Genomic DNA, 18740 nt, shown 5'->3' with positions numbered 1-18740 from the left:
TTGGAAAAAAAAGTAAATCTGGGTAATAGAAAAGAGTGAAAAATTGGGGATATAGGGCAAATTGAGCAATAAAAATTTCAATAAAATAGAAATAACTGAACAGTAGGTCACTCCAAAAGTAATGCCTCCTGTTTATTGCCACAGAACTTAAAAGCACAACAACAGAATTTGATAGAGCAAATTCTCTGCTACAAAACACTATTTTTCAACATAGTCACCACCATTATCTATGCTTTTATGTTGGTGATGAACAAGAGCCTGTGTGCTGCACCCATAAGAATCTGCACCTGTGGAAGTGACCCACTGTCACTGTCACCACTGCTGAAACACCACCCACCACCTCACTGTGCTCACTGTTTGGTCTCCATAACCATTCAGCAAGTGTTGATAAATGTCAGAGAGTGCCATTTTTTTCCACATGGAGGAATTCAGTTACAAACCTTTGCTTCATATGTACTTCCACATTAGACTTCATACTGCCAGATTGACCTCTGCTTTCATCTCTCACATGACAACAATATGTAATGGAATAGTGGTGGGAAAGTCCAACCTCTGTTGTCATACCACTAACATCTGCCTCTGGTGTCATGGGCTAGCATAATAAGATAGGAGGCATTACTTTTGGAGCAAGCCTCGTATAGTTACTAGTCAATGCAAAGTAGATATACCATTAGCTAGAGCAAACATAACACTATAATGCAGAGAGATGTATGTAGCTATTTTAGCTCTTTGCATGCAGTGTTATAATTTCACAAAACTAAATACTTATTTTTTATTTTTTTTCCTTCCCATTTATGTAATTAAGACATCAAAGACAATTTATGCCTGACAATTTTAGTTTAAAAAAAAAATCTTTAAAATTGAAATGATAGCAAGCATCTGAAGAGTGAGCCCCAGATTTTCAGTTCTATGCCGTAACTTGAAGGCTTGTATTTAAAGTATCATCTAGAATCTACTGCATTTTATCCTGATTCTCAGAGGAAAAGGAGCCTGAATTCATAATTGCCATAATCCACATGTGCTTTATGCAAGACTCTAAAGAAGACTGCAAATAATTAGAGGAAAAAAAACAACAACCCAAAGCTATTTTACTAAAAGAACTAACAAAAAATCTGTTCTTCTTGGACAGGAGCAGAAGCACTAAGGCAAAATTATGTCCAATGGGTAAATTGTAGAAAAACTGAGGCTGTAATGTTGCATTCTGCAAATCCACAACTAGGGTATGCAAGATGTAACAAGATAAACAAAGAAAAAATACTTTTGCAAGAAAAGTTAACTAAAAGGCTTATGAGGGAAAAAAAAAAAATGTGAGTTTCCTGGTAGTCTTTGCTGAGTAAGTCTCCAAAAATTCAATACAGTTCTAGTATCCTCATGCACCGGAGGGCTTATATCTTATAGCTATTACATGCAGAACTGTTATTTCTGGTTTATCATCTTGGAATGACTAATATAATTGTAACAGAAAACATCTAAATGGCTTAAAAAACTTGGTTAATTAAAATTATTTGGCATTGTATGGGTTTCAAAGTGTTTTTAATGTTTTGTAGCGAGTTTAAAAATACTAGATGTAATTTCTCAGAAGTATGAAGTCTAGAACATAGTGCTTAATTCTGAAAAATTAATGGCTGCTTACCTGATATGTTATTAAAGCTTCCTAAGTATTCTTAAAGGGAGTTACAGAATCACAGAATCACACAGAAACACCAAGTTTTGAAAAGACCTACAAGATCATCCAGTCCAACCATCCACCTATCACCAATAGTTCTCCCTAAACCATGTCCCTCAACACAAAATCCAAACGTTCCTTGAACGCCTCCAGGGTTGGTGACTCCACCACCTCCCTGGGCAGCCCATTCCAGTGCCTGACCACTCTTTCAGAAAAGGAGTATTTCCTAACATCCAGCCTAAATCTCCCCTGGTGCAGCTTGAAGCCATTCGCTCTAGCTCTATCACTAGTTACATGAGAGAAGAGGCCGACCCCCAGCTCACTACAACCTCCCAATGAGGTCTCCCCTGAGTCTCCTCTTCCCCAGACTGAACAATCTCAGCTCCTTCAGCTGCTCCTCATAAGCCCTGTTCTCCAGACCCCTCACCAGCTTTGTCGCCCTTCTTTGAACCTGTTCCAGGGCCTCAATGTCTTTCTTGCAGTGAGGCGCCCAAAACTGGACACAGTACTCGAGATGCAGCCTCACCAGAGCTGAGTACAGGGGACAATCTCTTCCCTGCTCCTGCTGGCAACACCGTTCCTGATGCAAGACGGGATGCCATTGGCCTTGTTGGCCACCCAGGCACACTGCTGGCTCATGTTCAACCGAGCATCAATCAGTACCCCCAGGTCCATTTCCTCTACAGGAGTTCTTACAGTATGCTTAAGGGAGTTCTTAGCTTTGGCAAGTCAGAATCAATTTTGTGTAAAATATCTTAAGGATTTCCACACCCAGTCTTTTATAAATGAAAACGTGGAGGTGCTGGATCCATACTTACAGACCTAGCTTACTTTTCCACTGCTGCCTAACTGTTAAATTTTAGTTGAAAATTGTTTTCTGCCTAAATATTTTTTCCTCATTGCTCTGCATTTGGGAAGGGTGGAAAAAAGTAATAAACTGTTTTGCCTATGTGAGTTATTTCCCACTCTGGTTTTTCTTTTTGAATCAGTTTAATTAGCTGTAGAATGCTCTTTTCTTAGCTGTGTAATCTTAAAAACAATAATCACAAACAAATAAATAGATGACATGGAGTCAAGAGTTTAATAATAAATATTTTGAAGAAAATATGTGGTGATTATGTATTTACTGTCAAGGCATTTTTGTGTATAGATTCATTAATACATCTTTTGTAAGTGTCAAACCTACAGGATTTTTTTCATTGGCACCACCAATTTTTAAATATAGTTGTTATCCAATTATCTGAAGTTTGCATCTTGTTTCCCTGCAATTGTGATAGTTTCACCCTGTTGGACAGCTAAAATCCAACACACCCCTCTCTCACTCTCTCTCTTCAAAAGATGAAGTGGAAAAAATACAATGAAAAAGTGTTCAAGGTTTGAGATAAGGAAAGAGATATCACGCACCAATGTCACATCTCACATCTCACCTAGTGAGGTGTGCAGGCTCCTTTCCATGTAGATCTGGCCCAAGGCATGTTCCTACAGGGACTCTCCATGGCCTGCAGTTTCCTTTAGTCCACATCCACTGCTGCACCACATGCTCCTCAATTGCTACCCCATGCAGAAATATGCTCCATTTGGTGCCCATCGGCTGCAGAATGATAGCTTCTCAATGGGCTGCAGAAGAGCTGTTTCATGCCCGAAGCACCTCCTGCCCTCCTTCTGCACTGGCCGTGTCTGCAGGGCTTTTTGTCTTACATTTCTTATTCCTCTCTACCAGCTACCCTTGCACAGCAGATTTCCTCTTTCTTAAATCTCCTATCCCAGAGTCACACTCAGTGTTGCTCATGGCTCAGCTCTGGTCAGCGCTGAGTCCCTGTTGAAGCTGGAGCTGGCTGTTGATCGAACATGGGGCAGTCGCTGGGCTCTGCTCACAGAGGCCACCCTTGCAGTCCCACAGCTATGCTAAACCTTGCCACCTAAGCCAAATACACTGACAAAACAGCCAATCTGGTAACTTAGTCAATGGGAATGAGAACCTCTGTGTTGTGCAGTTGATTGTCAATTATTTTCTGTGATATTTGGTGCTTATGCTTCTTCTGTATGACTGGGAACTGTTTCCTTCCCAGGTTTAGGTAGCTGCTCTGTGCTGTCTCTTGGCTTGTATTTAATTTGGAAGCCTAAGGTACTTTTTGGTACGTGCTTGCTTTGAGCATTTTTTTCTGTCTATACTAAAAACATATCTCTATTTGGTACCACCTTTTGAATGCATCACTATCACTTTAAACTCAGTAAATATTTTAATGTTTTCTTTCTGACTATCCAAATACTAATTATTACCTTCAATATGCACATTGTTGCTTGTTTTTCTGGACTGTATATTGGTTTTGTTTGAGATCTGATTTTAAATATAATTGTTTAGATGTTGCTGGTCATTTATGCAGCAGATCTGAAATGTATGACATTTCTAGCCACATAGATACAATCTTTATTCCTTTAATATTACATCTTTATTTTCCCTGACTCAATTGTTGTTTGCAGATTTAGAGTACTACTTTAAAGGCCTTTTTTCTAGCCCTTTAGTTTGGTCTCTCCATTGGTCTTTCTCTGATAAATAGGGTATGTGCTACTTTCTATCTCTGCATCAGAGATTACTTTCAACTTTCTTTTCATTTTTTCACTCTAATTATACTTTTTACTGAAAGATCCTTTTTTTTTTTTTTAACATATAAGAAGTCCATGATATTAACATTGCTTTTATATATTTTGTAATGCTTTTGTACTTGAGAATGACCTATATAATTATATTAATTTCACTTCCTGAAATAGTATTTGAAAATTCTCATTTATGATATACAGGACATTGAGTGCACTGCCAGTTAAATATACAGAATACAAAATAGTATCTATTTATCAGTTTTTCTTTGTCCATTTCTTATCTGTTGCATAGCTTACGAAATCCTGTTGGGACTGCAGGCAGTATGTGAAATGCTCCATTTGTTCTATGGTTCATAATGTGCCAGTACAATGGTACATTTAATGTTTCAATTCCAGGAATAAATTGTTAGACTTTATTTGACTGATTGAGAGAGTGTTAAGTTTTGGAAGGAGAAGCAATATCTTTTTCAGCAACGGTCTTGGCCTATCACAACATTGCCGTTCATGTTCAAAATTTTGTGGGTTTTTGCCAGAAGTCATTTTTCTTAATATTATGGTCCCTGGCCCTATTACAATAGTGACAATTATATTATGAAATGTGATGGAGAAAAAATTGCTTTTCTGAATTCATGTACAATTTATATTGTCTTTGCCGTATTTTTAAACTTGCAGCGCTTAAATTTCTCTTAAGAGAATATGAAATAACAATTTTTATGCACTTTTTTTTTGGTTGAATTTATATGGCATTTAATTTTTTAGGTAATAATCTACAGTCATTGTCTCTTAAAATTATGTATAGTACCAGAAGTTAGAATAGTTTCATTATGAAAACATGAAAGAAAGGAACTATGTATTTTAACAAAACTTTCAGTTTTTCTTTCTTCTTAATTTTCCACTTTGTTGCAGAAATAATAATGAGCCAAATGTTTATGGACAACATTGATTTTGCAAGTCTTTATGGAAACAACTTTTTAAATGAAATGTTTTGTAAGTTTGTGAGCATGAGGATGCACACAGCAACACTGAGTGGCTTCCAGCCATTAGAGCTTCCAGCTATTAGATCCGTTTATTTTCAGTATACTGGTAAAGTCTGGAAAAGGGGTAGTCCACTGCATGCTGACTTTAACCACTTCCAACTTCAGAAGTACTAGTTAATACTAAGTATTAGTTAAAAGCACAAACATTATAATTTGAAGGTTACTGTTTTCTGAAAAAACATTGACATTGTAGTCTGTGGTTGTACTTCCTAGATAAAATTTATTACTGCCACCTCATCCTTGCGTGGAAACAGAAGAATGTTCCTATAAATCTGCCAACAATCATATCACAGAATCACAGAATGGCCAGGGTTGGAAGGGACCTCAAGGATCATGAATCTCCAACCCCCTGCCACATGCAAGGCCACCAACCTCCCCATTTAATACTAGACCAGGCTGCCCAGGGCCCCATCCAATCTGGCTTTGAACACCTCTAGGGACACAGCCTTTCTAGGCAGCCTGTTCTCAGCCCCTCACCACTCTTGTAGTAAAGAACGGAAGTTCTGACATCCAACCTAAATCTTCCTTCCTTCAACTTAAAATCATTTCCCCTTGTCCTGCTGTTATATACCCTTTCAGAGAGTTGACTCCTCTCCTACTTATAGGCTCCCTTTAGGTACTGAAAGGCTGCAGTTAGATCACCCCACAGCCTTCTTTTCTCCAGGCTGAACAAGCCCAGCTCCCTCAGTCTGTCTTCGTAGGGTGGGTGCTCCAGCACCCTGATCATCTTTGTGTCTGTCCTCTGGACCCTCTCCAACAGCTCCCTGTCTTTCTTGTACTGGGGGCTCCAGACCTGGACGCAGTACTCCAGATGGGGCCTCACAAAAGCAGAGTAGAGGGGGACAATCACCTCCCTGTCCCTGCTGGCCACCCCTCTTCTGATGGAGCCCAGGATACCATTTCCTTTCTGAGCTGCAAGAGCATACTGCTGGCTCATGTTAAGTTTTTCATCCATCAAGACCCCCAGGTCATTCTCCGCAGGGCTGCTCTCAAGGACAGCTCCTCTCAGTCTGTATACATGCCTGGGATTCCTCCGGCCCAAGTGCAAAAACGTTGCTGTGTTGAACCTCATTAGGTTCACCTGGGCCCACCTTTCAAGCCTGTTGAAGACCCTCTGAATGGGATCCCTTCCTTCTACCATGTCAACTGTACCACTCAGCTTGGTGTCATCAGCAAACTTGCTGAGGGTGCACATGATTCCATCATCGATGTCATTGATAAAGATGTTAAAGAGCACCAGTCCCAAGACCAGTCCCGAGTACTGGCTTCCATCTGGACATAAAACCATTAATCACCACCCTCTGTCTGCGGCCTTTCAGCCAGTTTCTTATCCACTGAGTGGTCCACCCATCAATCCACATCCCTCCAATTTGGAGATAAGGATGTGGTGGGGGACCATGTCAAAGGCCTTGCTCAAGTTCAGGTAAATAACATCAGTTGTCTTTCCCTTGTCCACCAAAGCCGTCACTCCATCATAGAAGGCCACCAGATTGGTCAAGCAGTGGGGATGAAGCCATGCCGGCTGTCTTGGATCATACACTTGGATCACATTCCTCATGTGATCAAGCATGTCGTCCAGGATGATCTGTTCCATGATCTTCCTAGGCACAGAGGTGAGACTCACTGGCCTGTAGTTCCCCGGGTCCTCCTTGCTCCCTTTTTTGTAAATGGGAGTGACATGACCCTTCCTCCAGTCATCCAGGACCTCACCTGACAGCCACGACTTTTCAAATATGATGGAGCATGGCTCAGCAAGCACCTCAGCCAGCTCCTTCAGAACCCTGGGATGCCCGCTATCCAACCCCATAGACTTGTACACATTCAGTCTCATGAGGCAGTCTTGGACTTGCTCTGTCTTATAGTGGGGGGGGATTTACCATCCCGGTCCCCACCTAGAGGTTTAGGGATGCAGGGCTCCGGGACGTGAGAAATACTGCAATCCTGGCTGCCAGTGAAGACCGAGGTAAAGAACTCATTCAGTACCTCAGCCTTCTCTTCGTCCATTGAAGCCAGTTTTCCTTTTACATTTACCAAAGGAGGTACACTCGCTTTGGCCTGTCTCTTCTGGCCAATGTACCCGTAGAAAGTCTTCTATTGGTTTTCACGTCCCTCGCCAAGTTCAGTTCTGCCTGCGCCTTGGCTTTCCTGATCCCATCTCTGCAAGTCCAGGTGGGTGGTTGTTGTTTTTTTTGTTGTTGTTGTTTTTTTGTTTGAGTATTGATTGGCATGCTCTGTTACATAAAGTACATTTTTTTCTTTTTGTTTTTCTGCGGAGATGCACACGTATACACTCTGGTGATGCGGTTGTGATATATAAGTCATATATATTCAAACATAGGTTTGAATATGATTTATCAAATTAATTTTTATTAGCTACTCTAGTCTTCTAATTGATGTATAGATACATAATACATATGTATTCCTCCTGTAGAAAAGCTGCTTTTGGCTATAATTAGTCATGTGGTGTCTGAGTAGATATTAAGAAAGAAAGAGCGAGTCGCACCTGAAGTGCAATTTGTCCCTCACCTTTTTCTGAGAAACCAGGCTTTCAAATTTTCTTGAATTAATTAAAATAACACTAAAACCCTCAAATAGTGCAATACTCTTTTAAAGATGAAATACAGGCCAATTTTCACCTTGGCAATCAAAATCTAATTTAAAAAAAACTTTGAAGATGGATGTGGCATTATAGGAAAGGACAAATAAGAATATAAAGTAAGCATATACACTGAGAAGATGGACATGCAGTTAGGACTTTGATGAACAGTAGTAATAGGCAGTGTAAGAATTTAAATAATCATTGTGTATGTTGATAATTTACTGCAATAACTGACAGAAAAAGACTGAAGAAAGATGGTGGCTTTGAGAGCCTGGACTGAGCTTTTTGTGGAAAATTGTGTAGGACAGACTAATACCTCATTTAGGTATTTAGGTGATTAGCTCAAAGGGCAGGGCAAAAATATGTGTGTTAGCTAGGTGATTGGATGTTGCTTGAATTATTTCAAATATATTTGTTTGAAATAATTTTTTTGTTGTTTGAATATTTTCAAACATATTTGACTCATATATGCTTAAATTCTCCCCCTCCAAATGTGTTGAACAACATATATATAATATATATGCTGTATTCATCTGAGGTAGAGGAAAGAAATGGTGTATTGCCAACTTTGGTGCCCACTATCTGACATCATCTTACAAAAAGGATGGGATTTGTATTGCACATACTGCTAATGTGAGTATATATCCTCCATTTGTCTTTGTTGAATATTTGCTGAATACCTATGTGCTTTTTTTCCCAATTTTCAATATCTCTCATTAATAAATAAACTATAAATAAACTTCATTATTGAAGCCCACTCCTGAAAACTAAACAGAAAGGATAAAAGAATTTTTTTCTGTTTATCAATCCAACAGTAAATCTCTCTTCTGATAGCTTTGAGCAGCCTACTGTTTTTACAGAGGCCTATGTATGTTTGCTGTGATGAGCTGCAACTGACAGTATAATTATAGTATGCTCTGCTTATCACTTCAACAGGACTTTATGCAACTTTGTTTTCATATTTATCCAAAACTTCGTATTCATCAGAGCTTGTTCTTAATTAAGTGAAGTTGTAAATGGAAGACAAGTCATTTAAGTTTCATTTTTTGTATTAACTTTGTTAAAATAGTCTGTAATAAATGTATTGCTAGTAGGTTTCGTTTAGTAGTAATTTTTAGTAGAACCTTGGAATTTGATTATATTTTTATTTGAATCTTTATTCATGTAGGGCTTTTGTTTTAAGTATCAAGTAGCATGATCTCAAGGAAAATTTATATGTTTGTTGTTTTTAAACATTTTATTAATACAGGATTTTCTGTGCTTTAATATTTGGCACCGTATCAGTTTTGTAATTTGCCTTTAAGAATTTAATTGAGTAAATGAATTCATTATTTTCCATTCTAATATGAAACAAAGTATTTGGGAAACTTTTGACTAATTTAGCTGGCATGAGAATATGAGAACAGCATATTTCTATAATGTGTAACTTTCTGCTACTTTTTCTGTTAGTCTTGCTAGAGTTCATAAATGAAAGAGGCCTTTGTCTCAGGATTTTTCTTTGGTAATCTGAATTAATATTTGTTTGAAATGACATAAATTGCTAGAGGTAAGAAATAGTACTTTTTTCACTTGAAACTCTTCAACTGAAGAGTTTCAAAGATCTAGTCCAATTAGTCCAATCCAGTGATATTATTCATTTTGTACACTAAAAGTATATGGTAAAGTCACTCTGATGTGCGTAGATGGATTATGTAATTTTGTAAATATCTGATACCTCTGAAGCCGTAGCCTTCCACCTGTTCTGTGGAGTGTATACATTCAGTACAACTGAGTTCCTGCAAAAATATTCTATTCGAAGAAAAATAAAGCACTAAGAATGCATGTTAGTGTTCTGAGATTCTGTATTTAAAACTGGTGTCACTTCTCAGTTTGACAAATGTTCCTTAAACCATTAAAGTAAACAAGGCCATAAAATGGTTGTTATCTGAGCTCCCAAACATTTGTGAAATTATGGATTTGTCCTTATGCTAATCATAATCCTTTTATAAATATCATACTTTAACTGAATATTTTTATTTGAATACTCAAAGTTCTGCAGTAAAGTTGTCTTCTTTTAAGCCTGACAATTATGTAACAATGAATACTTATTTTGACAAAAGCCTGAATGTCTGTTTATAATTAAATCTTAAAAAAATTCCATTGTTGATTTTTTTTTTTTTAATTGATGAAAAATGTGGATTTTTTGTTTTTAGTTTTACTTTCTGTCTACAAGATGTGTTGCTTAGTAGGCACTATTCTGGTATAATATTTATTTGATAATGGATTGTATCTGTTGATATAGCGTATAATAAAAGGTCTTTGAACACCATTTAGATCAGTAGTCCTTGGTCAGTAGAGTTCTGACAAAAAAGGAAAAAACAAAAAATCCAATCTCCACTACTTCAGATATGTATCATAAAATGTCAGCATTATTCTGCACTCAAGCAAACTTATGGACAGACAAACCTTTTCAGCACCTACTAATTATGTAGTGCTATGTCTAAACAGTAAACAGTAGTGAGGAAGAAGATGGTTCCTGAGCATTTATTTTTCATTTTAAAAATAAATGTATTTAAAACTTAAAAAAAAAGAGAGTGAAAAATCTGCACATATCCATAAATAAATACACCAAAACGGTGTGTTGAACCATTGGTTTTTTTTTTTTCCCCAGAGTATTTTCCTTAGCTGCACTGCTTTTAGTTTTGTGAAGGAAGGAAATCAAGATTCTTCTTTCCCATGTACTGCAGCATTGCCTCAGTGGTCATCTTTTTTCATAATCAATTACTTTATTACGCACTGGATTCTTAGTTCCCTTACAGGATCTGTAATGCATGGCTGTGGCACAGTAACAGGGAATATGAATTTTGGCTCATAGAAGGAAATAGTGCGATGATATTTTTTGTAATTGCTGTGAGTATTTGAAACAGTTTTCATGGTTTTTAGCCAATTTTTATCCCTATATTTTTAGGACTGGAAATTCTCACAAAAAAAAAAAAAGTAGTATTTCTAATCAGCTATATGATATCTTTGTGTTCTTCAAAAGAAAAAAAAATGCTATTAAATTTTGATTAAATCTTAGTATTCATGCTAAATGTGTATGTGATAAACAAGCTTAGATCTAGTGATATTAAGCAGCAGAAGTGCATTCCACTCCTCCTTCATTCTGAAGGCACACTGCTACTATTTTTGCTGCATCTGCTTTTGAATATCCAGAATGAAGATGGAGATGAAGATAGTTCATGGTAAATCCAGTGGTGTCTTCTGATTAGTCCTAAAAATAAATAAGTAAATAAATAATCCACTATTTCCCTTTTTCCTTTCCCCTCTTTCTTCATCTAAATCATTTAACATACACTGATTATTTTGACTGGCTATTACGTAATCTTTTGTATGTTTCAGGAATCTTGTTTGTCACCTCTTTGAAAATGGAAATCTTAGCTAATTAATATTGTTATGTATTTAATGAGTGACTTTGGATGCTGGAACTTAAGCATTAGGACAGTCTGTTTGGTTCAGAAAGATGTTTCCTGGGCAAATTACTTGTTGTTAAGGTGATAGAGGTGTTTTAATTTGAACCTGGCTTTCTTTAGTACAGTGTACTTCTATTACCAAATCAGATTTGATTTAGGGTCATGCTAATTTGGGGAAGAATATGATCATGATAAACTTCTAGGAAGGAAAAGGGTGACATGTGTTACATTTATGAAATATTTTTAATACTTACACTTAACATTTTCATTTTACAAAGGAAATGATCAAGAAAGCGTTAATGGAGGAGCAAAAACGAAGTGAAAAGGCAATCGAAGAAGCTGTTAAAAGGACAAGAGAGGAACTAATGGAATATATTAAGGAGCAGAAAAGGGTGAGTTATCAGAGGCTAAAGGGTTTTATTTCATGGAGTGAAAAATCTTGAAATCCGTCTTGACATTCATGAAAAAACAGAATCAGGAGTAATATCTTTAGATTTGTTTAACAGTTTCTTGTAGTATAACATAGTTCTACATGTCAATTTATAGAATTTTAGGTTTTTTTCAAATCAAAAGGCAGAATAATAAAATGAATAAATTAGCTAGTTTATTACTTTTTTCTTTAGGAAATTCTATAACAATGAATCTGTCCTTAATTTCTTAGATTTCTGCTATCTTCAGGAGTGGGGACCTCCGTTTTCTTTTCACCTACACCCACAGTTAGAGCTCCTTGCCTTTATTCCATTTTCTGATTGCTGTCAATCTCTCTTGTCCTTCTGAAGCTTTCACAAATAAGAGAAAGAAAATATCATCTTCAAAGAAACAAAATTGTTTTTTATTTATCTAGTAGGAACAGCATTTCCACTTCTTTCATAGAGTTCTTGAATATCAAGTTATTGCAATAATTGTTTTTTCCTTTGTTACTCAATTGCCACATATTTCTATTCAATAAAAAATTTCCTGTCTGAGGACAGTTAGCTTTTCTGGCATAAGATCTATAAAATTACTGTATTTGAAATCAGATGGGAGGATATTTTTATCTTCAAATCCTTACGCATGGTAGCTTTTTTATTTTATATAAGAGATACGATAAATAGGCCTTGATCAAAGGCCATGCACCTGTCAGAGTTAAAAGAAGAAAAAAAAAAAAGGCTTTATTAACTACAGTAAAAAACAGCCTTTGGAAAGAATTTTTAAAAATAGCTTAGTGAAAACTTGTAGCTTTCGTATTTTTTTTTTTCCTTGAATTATTTGGAGAGTTCCAGCTATGCCTTTACAAAAGTAGCATACCTTTCACCATTGCTTTGAAAATAAGTTTTAGAATCCTTCAAGCAAGGCTACTACAATATTTGTACCTGGTTAGCAGTGGTTAAGCACTTTAAGAAAAGAGCAAATTCTTATCCAGAAACTTCATCTTATTTTGTGATAGCGTAAAATACTTTTTATTTTTTTAATGGTAAATGCAGTATTGTATGGGAACTGTTGAGTAATGACCTGAACCACTGATTGAGCACCTGGGGAAAGCATCCGGTCAGCCCTGAGAGCATGGTCAGCTGTGTGACTTAGAAGAGGCGGAGTCTGGCTCCACTGCTCTTAGACCTCATTTGAGGGCTCACTGCCAGTGAGGCAGCTATGTACATTATAATGGTCTCTATAATAATGGTTAAAGAGATAAAGTTGCTTTGGAGGCAGATCAGGATTGCATTTTCTTAGAAACCTATGAAGTATATCCTCAGACTTAAGCATCCTTGTTCTCTAACTTGTACTTCGATTGCATAAATAAACAAGTTCTGCTTTCACATACATTTACTTGGAGTTCTCTGATGGGGATATTCTTTGAGTTGAGCTGATTAACAGTTTTAGGCAACTGTTACTGTTCCAAGATGCAAAGTAGCTGTTCAAGGCATTGCTGAGATTTTTCCCTACTGCTGAGGATGTTCTTTCTGTGTTCCCAATCCTACCTTCAGTTCCTCCCTTTTCTCACCTGTGTTCTTTTATGAGAGTAAAAGTATCATGAAGAACTTGTACCAATTTTCTGTGTGATGGTGGGATTCTTTGAACTAGGTTACTTAACAAAAAGCAAATAACTGTTCTTTCTTTCGTTCTCTGTACAACACTCTTCAACCATACACTTTCCTCATCAGTATTCTTTTAACATAAACTCTTTAGAGCTGTTGTAGGTTTCATAAAATTCTGGAGTAACAATATCATATGTGTAAAATTTGTCCATACATATGATGAAGCTATAAAGACACTATTTGTTTATTAATTAGTTTTGCACATGATATTTTTGACTTTGTTACCTAGAAACAAGTTTCATTCAGTATCAGTGGAACAAAAAGTGACTCATCTCTTTGACTATATTTTCTGAAGGGCGGATGAACAGTTGACAAGCATGGATTTTTTTTACTAGAAATGAGAGGTTGAGAAGATAAACATTAAGAGGGGGAAATGAAAAATTAAGCAACAATATCATAAAGGTAAAATGCCCAAGGCAAGGATAGTGTTACTATTTACTATGCATTCAAGCCAAAATGTCTAAATCAAGTGGGGAATGTCATCAGTTCTTCACCTTTAAAGATTAAAGGACATTGCAAACTAAAACAGAAAATGAAAATCCAATTGGTAATGTATCATTTGAGAAAATAAATGAAAAGTAGACAATGTGATCTCATTATGATCTTTTAATACTCCAAATATAATCCCAGGTATTTTTAATAGTACTAATTTGGCAGTAGCTCAATATATATAATTCAGTTTTCTTTTATTTGTTGCATTTTCAAGGAAGAATTTTTTACTAGCAAAATGTGTATGTTGCTGTGAGAATCTACATATCTAAGTTATGAAGGATGTTTTGTGGAAATTTGACCCATTATTATTTTGTAATTACTTTGTAACTACTACTGTTCCCAAGTGTTCTTCAAAGCTGGAATATAAAATAATACTGCTATATCTGGTGAAAGAAATCTTCAAAAGCTATCAGATTTGTAGAGGTTTATATAAACCTTCATGATACCTTAAAGAACTTTTCTGAGTCAAATTTTAATATACTTGCTACAGCCAATAACCAGACATTATTTTTTCATCAGAAGTACACCCATGCTAGGTTCAGAAAATATCTTTATTAATTTTCTGAAATTTTGTTTGACTCTGTAGTATTGGTAGGTCATTGTTTGAACAGAAGTATTGAAAGCAAAACTATGCTTTACTGTCTTGCTAGAGTAAGGGAGAAATGAGTAGAGGGCAGTGAATTCTAACACAGATGAAAAAAGAAGGCAGGCACTAAAGTAGGATTAAATGACTTTCACTTTAAATTATCATAAAAATAAATGTTATTTCTAGTTTATATCCAGTGCATAGATATAACACAGTATTGAGTGCCTCATATATTAATGAGACTTGGATATAGAGGGAAGCACTTTGGTTAAAAACGACAAAGAAGAACTTTTCTGTGAGCATCCACATTTGTCTTTTCTGACATAAGCTCAAGATTTACTAACTCATTTGCTAGTGTTGTCTTTTGTGGTTTGAAACTCATAATCCTATAATCTCTGGACTTGCATTTCTGACTGCTCTGAAAATAGTGAGAAATATGACAGACTCCAGTGTTTTGAGTCCCCCAAGATGCAGTAAATCACACAGGCCAGCCATTCAGACCCTTGTGCATGTGTTATTAATTGAATGGAGAATGCTCTTCCAGTTTTTGCATTGTTTCTAAAAATTCTGGTGTTTGTTTTCAAATTGAATGTATCTGAAAGGGTTGCCTGGTACTAGGTGTAATAGCTGTTAGTTTGTTTTTTCCTCAGTCTGTTTTGCAAAATGCTGATGTAGTAGTATATACTTATATGTTGGTATGTAGGCCTTTTATACCTATACGTAATAAGTATACATATTTCTAGGAGAACATGGCAAGGAGTTTAATAGCATGTAAACTATAACCTTTTATTACAACTCCCGAACTGACATCCATGGACTATGAGATAAAGACACAGCAGGTGACTTACCTCAGACCTGTACAACAGTATTACTTTTGTAATACATTTTTTTAATACAAATTTTTGATTAAAAATTTGATTAATGTGGTACTTTTCTAGGAATATAATAAAAGGCTTTTTATGTGGTCATAATGTGACACTTGAGCTCATTCTGTGAGCACTTTTTGTTTTAGTATTGGAGTAATGAATTAAGTGAACAGAAGCATAACTTTGTTCCAAAGTGCTGACTTTTGCAAGCAGTTTCAAGGAATTTTCACATCTGTTGTTTGCTCCCACGTGCAATGTAATTAATTACAAGATTGATTTAAATTCTGTAGATACGTTATAAGTATTCCAAGTCTGTGGTTAGAAGAATAAAAGAAGCTTGTTAGCTTCCTGTGTAAAGTAATGCTTGGACAACACCTTCGCCATAGCATTTTGTTTACATTCTGACTCCTTTCAATGATGCAAGATGTAAAGAAAGCAAAGTGCAGTCTAAAAAATATGCAACAGTTCATGGAAATGTAGAGTAGGACATACTACAGGGAGACAATCCAAGTCACCTGATTAACAGGAATAAGAATTGATTTACAAACCAGGAACAAACTTGAAAACAAATTGTAAAATAACAGGAAAGCGGTATCTGAAAACAAAATCAATATTGATATTGGGTTGTACTAAGTTCCCATGCTTCTTAATTTTACTTTGAAGTAGTGAAACCATTCATAAAGGCCATGTTTTGTCTTATTTGTATTCATAATGTGGAATTGCAGATTTTTCTTTGTATGCAAGAAGTTTGGTGCCTTCTGTTCCACAAAGGAAATTTCTGAATGTTATGTTTTACATGACCAGTTGAAATTATTTTTTTATTAAATTGCAGGCAAAAAGCAAGAAGAGAAGCTTAATAAATATTAAAGTTAAGTTATGCAAAGCAATATTAAAATAATTCAAAAGTCTTAAATGATTGAAATAAGTGAACTTTATTTACTGCTTTCAACTGAAATAGTTGGTATTTTCATTTACAAAAACTGCTAAATTAGTTTATGGGAATTTGGGTAAATACTGTAGCTGGATAGTCACACAGCATTTTCTGTTTCTAGCAGATGAAATGGTGTAGAAATCCAGGTGGATTCTAGCAGTAACACATAAATATTTTAAAATAAATTATGCATTCCTTTAGTAATTTTTTATTACTAAAGGAATTATATACTTAAATACTTATATACTTGTTATATACTTGCCTTATATACTTGTTTTGCTAGTGGACAGGGTCAGCACAAAGGTCACAGAGACCAAGTTAAAGAAGTATATTTATCTTTTCTGAAGTTTAAAGCAACGAGATAAGAAGTGAAATGATACAACAAGAATAAAAGAGAGCAAGGCAATGCACCTAAGCACTACTTCATGAGGATAGCAATGGTGATCAGGAAAGATACATCATCAGTTGTCCTAATATTTTACCATAATCCAACTCCACTCTCGCTAGGGAGATCCTGTTGCAGTGAGGACTTGGAGAGCCTTTCCTAGTAATTGCAAAGTCCTACATAGTGTGTCCACTTGTGGATAAGTTCTCTAACTTTGCTAAAAGAGGGTTCAGCTATTGTATTGTTGAGTAAACAAGTTTATGTGACAATTAGGCAGAAACATCTGCTTTCATTATCTACCTCAAGCCTGGCTGGGTCCTAAGGAGGAACCAAGGAAGTTTGTGTACTAGTAAGGCCTTGACACTATGCTTCTAAGCAAGGAAAGGTTAATATATTCTCATGACACTTTATCTAAGCTACATCTCTTGGGCATTTTGTCCAAGATGCATATTTTGCTAATGATCAGATACTGATGATCCCCAATGTTTGGTTGTGAGAGTCATCTTGAGGTCAACTTTGGTTTGAGGCCTACTTGTTCAGGCCTTAGTATCTCAATACTACATGTAGAACTGAGAAAAAAATAGGAATTGAATATATTGTTAGCATTATAATTAATTAGCTTTTATTAACTTTTCGGTTTTCTTTCCTGTTCATTATGTATCCTAGCATCACTAAACTTATAAAGACTGTGCTACAGTAGTTAGCAAAAAAAAACTTGTATTCTTGTATTCAGTTCGCTGCTATATCTTTAATGATCAGTTCTGTGAACTTCAGACTCTAGAGCACTAGAGTGAGTCTCAAACTATACATATGAATTTGGTGAACTCAATTAAAAGTTCATTTTTTTTGTATGCAGGAATGTTGTAATTATTTTTAAATTTATTAATTTCAAGGAACGTGTACTTCATAGTTGAAATGCATGTGGATATCACTTTTTTGGCTGTATTTCATACTTAACAAATAAAAAATCTGTTATTCAGTTTAAATTAAATTAAATTAACTAAATCAATTTAATCAATCTAATCAATTAATTTAATTAAATCAGTTTTAATGTCAAATTCAAACCTTCATTTTTCTGATAGTTATAAATTACATGTTCTGAAACTTGCTGCATCTCAGGATTCAAAAGAGACCTTAGTTATCAGTGAAAACTGAAGCAAGATTACATAGCTTAGCGATACAACACAGAAATTAGCTTAACAATTCAGTCATTGCTAACTAAAATGTGATACTTCACAAGTCCACAGATTGTTTAAAAACTTGCAGTAATAGTTGTGTGGGTTCTTCATTCTGGGTCAAATCTGTTTTTGTATTTGCATTGACGTAAGAAAGCGTTTCTAACCAGTTTCTGGTGATAAAGCTGGAATGGATTTCCATACCAGTATTTTGCCATCATATATGAATACTTTCTATAGTAGTAACTATGTCATGTTGAAACACCACAGTTCTTTTCTAGTTCATTACATGGTCAGTATTAGGAAACAGCTTATGAACTTATAATTCAAATAGGGATGTTTGATGTCAGGCTGATTCTTGGTAGAGTGTGCTTTATTTTTGCTTAACTTTTTTTATCTAATCATTTGGTCACAAGATCAAATAACTGCATCCCACTTCTGTTTTCACAGTTTTCTTCAGTAAAGGGTCATCAAGACCTAGCAGTACAGTTACTACATTCCCAGTAGTCGGTTGTATGTATCAGTGAAAGTATCAAGAAAAAAAAATAGTACCGTAGTAATAATTTTCTGTTAGTTATTCATTTGTATGAAACTGTCAAAAATGTTGTAAAGAAGTAGTGAGATTTTTGGCATTCAACGCCTTGACCTCTTCTGCAGTGGCGCATTAGTGCAACACTTGATTATTTTTTCCATATGGATTTTTTGAGGGTAAAATTCTGTTTCATAATCACTGACGAGTTTTGTTATCCTTTTTATATAAGGAGCACTATCCACTATGCTCCCTTTAAAAATAAATGATAGAAGTCCCATTTTATTTTAGTGTGAATATAAAGGCCTAAAAAATATCTGCCCTCTAATGGAATACAGGACTTTTAACTGAA

The 18740-nt window shown here is 35.6% G+C and overlaps 1 protein-coding gene across 1 annotated transcript in view; it reads left to right on the top strand.

The window, feature by feature from the left end:
• CCDC91 (coiled-coil domain containing 91) overlaps positions 1 to 18740 on the top strand; it is a gene marked incomplete at both ends in the record, with an annotated part of 114569 nt that overhangs the window by 67636 nt on the left and 28193 nt on the right. The window contains one exon of the mRNA XM_079550539.1: positions 11628 to 11741. Coding sequence (XP_079406665.1) covers positions 11628 to 11741 — 114 coding nt within the window. The remainder of the gene's footprint in view (positions 1 to 11627; positions 11742 to 18740) is intronic.

This window comes from Tetrao urogallus (genome assembly GCF_951394365.1).
Source record: "Tetrao urogallus genome assembly, chromosome: 1".
NCBI classification, from domain to species: domain Eukaryota; kingdom Metazoa; phylum Chordata; class Aves; order Galliformes; family Phasianidae; genus Tetrao; species Tetrao urogallus.
Note: the sequence above shows the minus strand (reverse complement) of the source record. Positions and strands in the feature narration are given on the sequence as shown.